General features: G+C 35.4%; 1 protein-coding gene across 8 annotated transcripts in view; it reads left to right on the top strand.

Annotated features, from left to right (window-relative positions):
• Positions 1-6,758, top strand: part of SLC38A4 (solute carrier family 38 member 4) — an 83,247-nt gene extending 76,489 nt beyond the window's left edge. For all 8 annotated transcript variants that reach the window (XM_006168568.3, XM_006168567.3, XM_014584194.2 and 5 more), the window contains 3 exons: positions 861-1,005; positions 2,368-2,465; positions 4,482-6,758. In XM_006168568.3, the coding sequence (XP_006168630.1) occupies positions 861-1,005; positions 2,368-2,465; positions 4,482-4,583 (345 nt within the window). In that variant the 3' untranslated portion in view covers positions 4,584-6,758. The remainder of the gene's footprint in view (positions 1-860; positions 1,006-2,367; positions 2,466-4,481) is intronic.
• The last annotated feature ends 2,465 nt before the right edge of the window (positions 6,759-9,223 follow it).

Genomic DNA, 9,223 nt, shown 5'->3' with positions numbered 1-9,223 from the left:
TATATATATATATATATATATCACCTGTGCTTGCTATTGAACGTTTTTAACTTAATTAAGATCTTTAGTGAATCAATAAAATGTGAATAAAAAGGCATGGAAAACAACTGTAGATACCAGTGACAGTGTGCGTTAAGGAGGGGAATTGGCAGAGGGTGAGAGGTAGGGAATCAAGGGAAGAAAAAGCAAAATATACAAGAAACAAGAAATAGAAAATTATTTGTTGATGATAACATGTATGGTAATATCCTTAATTGGGCCAATATACAATGTATTCTGGATGGAAAATCTCCTTTTGTATACTGTATTGATGTATATTATATGTCTGTAAATAAATAATTTTTTTAAAAAAGAAAAAACACATAATAAGAAAAACCCAGGTTTGTAAAAATCTCATGTAAATCAATTCAGTGCTTACTCTTAATGTTTAATATAGCTTGATGAGACATATTTAGCAATCAACAAGGGTTGTACTATGTCTCTGAATTATGTATCTTAGCTGTTATTTTATCTCTTTCCAAATGACATTATTTTTAACAAAAAATTCTGAGAATTGAGAAAGTGAACACATAATATATTAGCAGGGGATAATGACACTATGTCAAAATCAAATACTGGTATTCGAAGATGCAAACAATATGAATGTACTTAATACCACTGAACTCCACACTTAAAGAAGCTGAAGACAGTCAATTCTGTGTCATTTACCATTTACCACGATAAAAAAAATGGGTTAAAAAAGGCATCAAGAGCTTTCTTGGAGGAACAAGAAAAAAGAAAGCTTTAAACTGATGAGAATATTTGAAATAGTAAATAAACTCAAAAACAAAGAAATTTTCTTTCCTTTGAACTTGTTGCAGATTCGTACATCAGTGATCACCCTGTTATTTCCCAAAAGACCCTTTAGCTGGATAAGGCATTTCCTGATTGCAGCCATACTTATTGCACTTAATAATCTTCTGGTCATCCTTGTGCCAACTATAAAATACATCTTTGGATTCATTGGTAAGTTTCAGAAAGGCTTTTTATTTATTCAACCCAAACTTATACTTTAGTAAATGGTAGACAAGGAGCCAGTGCTGGGTAGTCAAGGATCTCAGGCTTTCAGGACTCCCATTACTTTTGTTGACTGAGCTTGTCGCTTTCCCTCCCTCCCAGGGCTGCCTTAAAGGTCGTCTAGTTCAGTTCCCACTTCTGACAGATGAGGAAACTGAGCCACATAAACGTCAAGATAGAGCTTTGGGATAGACCCAGGATTTGGACTTAGGTTTTAACGTTGACATCATGAAAAGAGTCAGGAAGATAGATTTTTTTCTACCAAAAGCTCTCTCGAGTCTCTGAGTATCAGCTGAGCATTAAAGGATATTTCCAGAAGAAGAGCAGGTTGATTTTTTAAGTGTATTATTTCCATTAATTGTCTGTTTAATTTTTTGTTCCGATAGAGGGGTTACTCAAATTTTAAATACAACATAAACTTTAGAAATGATTCAAAGGCTGGCTCCACAGTGCAGCAGTTGCACCACGCAAGAGAGGCTGATCTCACATGGCAACTGCAGCTCAAGTCACTGGCCAAGTTGGCCTGGGATGTGCTGGTGCACATCGGAGTGGAGGTCAAGACCTGATGGACTGGAGCACTGGGGCAAAGGGATTGCCACTGACCAGATCCTGTGGACTTGACTCATCTTTCTCTCTCTCTCACACACATGCATACACTCTTTTCATAAATAAAGAAAAAATTTTAAATGCATTATAGGCAACTTGAGAATAAGAGGTAGATAAGAAAAAAGTGTGTGATGAGGTCATCTCCTTAATATGTATTTATGTTGCTAATCCTATAAGTTTGTATTTAGTTCAGCCCTTTATTGCTTACTGTGTATTTCAGTTTTCTTTATAAACATATATTTTATGAATGAGCAGCCAAGATGAGTTTATGTGATTAAATTTGTGGGCCAGCAGGTGGCATGGCAGTTAAGGCACTGGACTCCTAAGTGGCTGACTGACAAGATCTGAATAAGCAGTCACTGATAATATTTAGTTATTGGAAAAGAACTGGTTAGAGTCCCAGACCTGACAACTTGAAATTCATGCCAGGCAGGTGTCTGTGTGTGTGCCCAAAATTCCAGGAGGAAAATGGAGAAGGAATTGCAGCATGACTATCTCCCCTAGTGGGGTGATTTCTCATTTTCCTTCTCACTACCTCTCTCTCTGTCTCTCCAGCAAGTGCACACACCCTATGGCAAAAACCTAAAACAAACAACATGCTTTTAGTGCTAAGAAGACACTCATTTTATACCTGGTTTAAAACGTGTGTTCCCGGATGTCTGCTTTGCTGTTTAAGTCTCGTCCATTTCTATGTTTCTTTCTTAGGGGCTTCTTCGGCCACTATGCTGATTTTCATTCTTCCAGCAGCTTTTTATCTTCGAATTGTCAAGAAAGAACCTCTTAGGTCACCCCAGAAAGTTGGGGTAAGTAAAGCTTGCAATTTCTCCTGTTGTAAGTTGCTCTTTAACTATTTACTTAGAGTGAACCCTGAAATAGACATGGTTCAGAAAAAAAAAAAAAAATCAATGAACAAGAACCAAAAATCAAACATGAACTGAAACCTGCAGGTAGGAGGGAAAGGGGTGGCTATCTGTCCCTCCGGATGAGTTCGGATTTCTTTTGTTCTGATAACAAATAGCTATGTTGAGTCCCTCCTACATGTCTAATGCCAATGGGGTTTTCCTATGAACATGTGTGCTTTCGTGTGTACCGGTTTCCAGTGCCAAGCCACTGCCAGCACTGTGTGAAATTATGCAGGAAGGAAGTAAGCTCCCCAGCAATGTTATGGAATAATTTAAACATTTTGGTTATGTGAGATTTACAAGACCGTGGAAAACAATGTTGCTTTTGTTTTCCCCTCCATAATACTCTGCTCTTGTCTGTTGTGGACTGAGATCCAAACCAGAACCACTGATTTTCCAGTTGACTTCTAAAATATAGTCTTCTTAGACCAAGGAGTACTTACTTCTTTTCAATAATAAAACTACAGAAAAACATACTAGAAACAACTAAGTGTTTTTCCAGTAACTACACATTATATGATCAGTGACTGCTTCTTCAGATCTTATATGAAGACTTGAAACAAATGCTTCTGAATGAATTACTGTGTTTTTGTCTTGAAGCCATTCATCTTTTGGGATTGCTCAGGGACTTTAGGACAGTTTAGTATCAAAAACTCCTTCCACTATCTTGTCCCTGAACTCATCTTGCTTGGACTTTCACAGCAATGTGACCTGGTCAAGTTATTTGACCCATTTATGATTCATTTTTTGACCAGAAGTAAATGGGTAAAACTATCTCCTAGACCCTTTCTAATAAAAAGAAAAAATTAGCTGCTACTTTCTCATATTTAAAATTTGGAGGGTGGTTCAGGTGTGGTGGCACCTACGGGGGGCGGGGGGCAGGTGGCTGGAAGCCGAATGGGAATTCAGATTTGGTTCCCAGCCAGTGTGAACACACCAAGCACAATTGTACACACCTGTTATCATAGCTAATTGGGATGCTGGGGTAGGAGGATCCAACATGAAGAGACCTTATGAAAAAAAGATGCCCAGGGAACCAGCAGTTAGCGGAATGGCTATGTCACTGGACTCCCACGTAGTCGACCACAGTTCGCGTCCCGGAATGGTGACTTAAAACTCACGCCGCGCATGTGTGCGTGCGTGCCCAGGATCCCGAGGGGAGAGTGGAGGAGAGGGGACTGCGGCGTGACCACCCCCCTGGGGGATGATTTCTCGCTTTCTGTCTCTATGTCTCTCTCTGTCTGTCTGGTGAGCACATGCGCCCTATAGGGAAAACCTCTCCAAAAAAAGAAAGATGCCCATCTCTGTCTTTCTATTTCTCTTTTTCTCCCTCTTTCTCTCTCATAACTAGAGGAAAAAATTAGGATGTAGATCTATGTAAGACTTTTTTCGACTATTAAAATTCTGAAATGTGTATGTATATACCTATATAATATGTATTACATGAATATATACACATACACATATAGATACTTTCTTTTTCCCAGAAAAATGCAGCATATATTTTTATTTGTTTGCTAATAAAATTAGTTCTATATCATATATACTACTCTCTTACAACCTGTTCCTTTTTACCTAAAAGATTGTGAGGACTTCCTAGTCCATTAAAACTTTTCCTATCTGATTACTAATAATCACAGGATAATATTTCAATAATTTGATGTTCCATCACTCTATTGTTAAAGCTTTAGGTTATATATTTCCGCTATGTTGCCCTCCTTTCCCCAACTAGGGTCTTAAATTGATTTGTTAGGCATAAGCATCTTAGTTGTTGTTAATAGTGCAATTCAATATGCAATTCAGATTGCCACCTTAATAAACAACTTACACACACACACACACCAAAAAAAAAAAAAAAAAAAACCCACCTGTGCCAAGTATAGTTTCTGTGTCCTGACATTTTCTCCTCAATTACAGGCTTTAATTTTCCTCGTGGTTGGAATCATCTTCATGATTGGAAGCATGGCACTCATTATAATTGACTGGATTTACAATCCTCCAAATTCCAAGCATCACTAACTAAAGGAAAAATATTTTCTTTCTATTGGAATGGTTGCAAGTTATTCTCAAAAAGACATCTGAGTCGTCTTGATTGGAATGTTATTCATAGGAAATAACAAGAAGATTCCAAAGATGTTTACTAGTAAGATCACCAGACACCTGCCGAAGAGAAGGATCATTGTTTTTGTCAAGAATGGCTGTTTGTGTGTTTAAAATCTGTGGTGCATGTTTCTCCTGAGGTTTTACTAGAGCAGTATGAGATGATAGAGGTGTATTTTTGTTGCTGTACAAGCAGAGTAAGGGTAGCTGCATATAACAGTCACGGGATACTATGCTTTCCCCCTGCCTTCTCCCCATCCCTACCCCCTAAAAGTACCAAATACCTGTAAGCTATCAGAACATCAAACAAAATGCCCTGGTGGCAAAGCTATCTCCATTTAATGCCTTCCCCCAGTCTGGCACCAAATACTCTGGGTCTGCTTTGTAACAGAGGCAAAAGTCATGTCATATAAACTGTCCCTGGAAGGTATATGCATAATCACCAATTTGGTCATCTTATTGTCAAGAGTGAAAGAATATTTTGCCCATTCTGTTTGTGATAGTGAATTCATGATGATTTCATCTAGTGAAATTTTGGTACATGTTAAAATATCCTACTACATAGAAAGGGGCTTTATTTAAGTTATAGAGCAACAACAAAATTAACGCTTGTAGATAAACTGCCTGCTCTGGAAGTATCTGCTTTTCGATGTTATTTGTAGTCTTCTTGTCATACTTTGTCATTGAACAATGCTCTCTCTCTCTGTCTTCCATTCTCATTCAGAATTTTTAGAAGACCACGATTTATGTGGAGATACACTACCCAGTATTGTTTGATACATTTTTATTTGATAAACATTCAGTGCAGGAAACTGTGACTTGCTATGTTTATGTATATAATCTTATTCTGCAGTCATCAGAATATTAACATATGCTACATTTGATTTTTGTTTTTTACACGTTTAGTTTCTTTCTTCACAGTCAAAACATTTATATTATTGGGGCTGGGGTAAGGAATTAAGTTGGAAGGCTCAAAAATCCATTTGTATGTATCTGTCTATTAAGGATTTTTAAATTTGAAACCTAAGTTATGTATAGTTCACTAATGCTCTTCTTCAATGTTTACAATAACATCATAATCATCTATAAGACAATAAGTTCCTTATTTGCAAATTATGTCAATACTAAGGTTGTTCTTTTAATATATCATATCCAAAATGGGATTTGGTTTTAGCTTTCATGGATGTTTACTGACATTCATTTGTCACTTAATAAAATGTTGAGTGGTTCTCCAAAAAATGAAATGTGTTAATACTATCAATAAATGCAAACTGTCATTCTTGCTCTCTTCTAAAACATATTTACGTGAAAATGGATTTTAAAAATTACTATTCACTGCCCAGAATTTTGGAAATTTTCTACTTCTTTTCAAATCAGTAGTAAGAATACTTGTATATTTTAGCAAAGCCAAGTATAAATGTCACAATATACGATGATGATAAATCATATTTCCATATTGTTCTCTGAATATGCCCAATAAAATAAATATTTATTTTCTGTATTATTTTCTAAAGGCATAATACTATTAAATGGTGCACTTTGTTATGGAAATTGAGCATTACTAGAAACTGTCATAACTTTTGAGTTACTATTATTTAGGAAAAAAAAACTTCCAAGTAGCATCTTTAAGATGTATTTTCATTTTTTTTATCTAAAGAGTGTATCAAAATAGAAAGTGAAAAAAGCTATCTTCTGAATGTTAAAAACTGTTTAACCTGAGTGTATGTAAGTGTAAATATCAGAAATTAATCCAAAAAATTGGAAACTGTAAAATCTGTATATATTTTGAACGTTTTACATTTAGAATGACTAACTTGAAAATATCAATGTGTAATTATATAAATATTCAAGAGCAATACTACAGTGCCAAATAATAAAGTACCATTTTTTCTCATGGCCATTTTCAGGATTAGAGTTCACATATACTGCAGGGCAGACATACATATGGTATCTTGTGCTGATTAATTTAACCCCATTTGTAAACAGATAAAAATTTATTTTCTTATTTCATTTATAAGATGGTTCAATGTATTGGGAGGCTTTTTTATTACAGAAAGTGTATATTGGTATATAATAAATGATTTTTCAAATGACTATGATGTGATTCTTATTCTACTGTTAAAGAAAGCTATATTTGCATATGAAGCAAAAATTTTACATCTAAATATTGTCTTTCTTCTATTAGTATATGTTCTATTTTCATTGGTGTCTTGGATATATAATTAGCATCTATAACCATCATAAAGAAAACAACTGCCATTTTATTTTGTCAAAATAAACATCTAATCTTAAATTATACCCGCTTACTTTATGCCATCACATACACACACACACACACACACACACACACACACACACATATATGTACACACATATGTATACCTCTTAGAATGAATTTGGAAGACATGAGTCTCTATGGTTAATTAGGGAGAATTTATTTTGAATGAAAAATGAGAGAATAGAAAACTTGATAAAATAAAGTCACAAAAAAATCTGGGTGCAGGGAAAGCAACACACCAGTGCTGAGGACTGGGTTGAGATGGACTATTAGGGACTTCATGGACACTATAATAAGTGCATGCTTAACTTCATAAGAAATGTCCAAATAGTTATCCTAAGTGGTTATACTATTTTCAATTCACCAGTGATACAAGTTCCAGTGGCTTCACATCCTTGCCAACATTTGGCATTGTCTTTTGTACTTTCTAGTGGATGTGAGTGGTAGCTTTGTGATTTTTTATTCCACTTCCCTTATGCCTAATGTTGAAAGAGTTTCATATGCTTCGTGGTCATTCATTGGTCTTTTTCTGAAGTGCCAATTCAAATATTTTGCCCAAGTGGTGGTTAAGGCACTGGACACTTCCACATGGCTGACCAGGGTTCAAGTCCTGAATCTGGTGGCTTGCTTTCTCACTTCCTCTCTCTCTCTCTCTCACCCTCTGTCTCTCTCTGGTCAAATTTAAAAATAAATGAAGGAATAAATAAAATAAAATAAATATTTTTTTTTAAAGTTAGACTATCTTCTTATTGTGGATTTGTATACTTCTTTAAATATGGGTAAATGGCCTTTGTCAGTCTATCAGTGTATTTTCCCAGAAAGTGGCATGCTTTTCATTTTCTTAAGATGTCTTAATTACATCTTTATGGAACCAGATCTACAGAGCCTGAAATTCAATAACTCTTAATGGGATCAGATTAATTGGAATAATTTTTGTCATAATTAAAAGTTTTAGAGGATAAGAAGCTTCTTTCTTTCTTTCTTTTTCTCTCTTTCTTTTGGGAGTGCTACTGGTATATCATTTGCCTAATAGTTTATTTTATTTAATGTATGTTGATCCATTTCTGGTTCTATACAGACATTTTATTTAAAATTTTTAAGTATTTTTTTTAACTTTGCCAGAAGGCACATGTATTTGCCAGAGAGAGGGGATAGAGGGAGAAAAGGAAAGCATACCCCAATGGGGAACGGTCACACTACAATCATTTTTGGCAGGCACACACATGCACACAGCAATTTTCAAGCTGCCAGCCCAAGATTCAAACCATGCAGTTAGCCATCTGAGATCTCCCTCTACCAGCAGGCCACAGGGCCAACCTAAAGTAACTTTTTCTAAATCACTTTGCGTCTTGGTTAGGAGACCCAGTACTATCTAGACAGGTCCAGAACATCAAAAACAGTTTGTGACTGTAATCAACTTTATTAGTTCTCTCAACCCTTATTATAGACAAACATAGAAAAAACAACTCATGTGGTTCCTTTTTGCCTGCTTGGATGATCTGCCATTTTCACTTGGCTCTGCACTTCCCTTTATGCATGATAGCAGTTTGCACAGCTTTGGCTTCCATATTATGCACTCCTGTGGCTTCTTCCCAGTCAAAAATCTTGTGTTAATTATGCCATGGACAGGATAGAGGAAGCAAACTGAAAAACAAAATCAGTTGAGAGTCATTTTAAAACACATACCAAAATGAAAAAGCTCAATATGCAAGTCAGTACATAACAGACATTTTAGGAAAAATGATTCGAAGTGAACAATGGGAGAAAAAAATCACGAAGGCAAAGATGATTACAATAACAACACAGCAGTGGAAAATTATTCTGTATGTGTAAAAATAAATTATTTAAAAAACTTTAGCTCCTACAAGAGATAGACTGATCATATATAAATGTATAAAGAAATAATACAGATTGATGAGGAAGGTACTAAGAATTTAACAGAACAAGCTATGAATATGAAATCACAGAAGAAAATAAACAGCAAATAAATATTGACAAATAGTTTGACCTCAGAATGAATTAAAGACATACAAACAAAAACCACAATAAATATAACTGTTTTGTTTGTCAGATTACTAAACCTAGCAAAGAAAAGATACTGTTCTATGCTTGTGAGTATGGAGAGTTGAACATTATCATTTAATATGGTACCTGTAATCTTGGCTCAGCTTTTCTGGAAAGCAATTTGTCAATATGTATTAAGAATCTAAAAATATTTGTAGGGCTGGCAAGTAGCATGGTGGTTAAGGGCACTGGACTCCAACATGGCCAACTGTGGTTC

The sequence above is a fragment of the Tupaia chinensis genome, unplaced genomic scaffold (assembly GCF_000334495.1).
Source record: "Tupaia chinensis unplaced genomic scaffold, TupChi_1.0 Scaffold145870_1, whole genome shotgun sequence".
Taxonomy (NCBI): Eukaryota; Metazoa; Chordata; class Mammalia; order Scandentia; family Tupaiidae; genus Tupaia; species Tupaia belangeri.
This window is presented reverse-complemented; position numbering and strand designations above follow the sequence as displayed.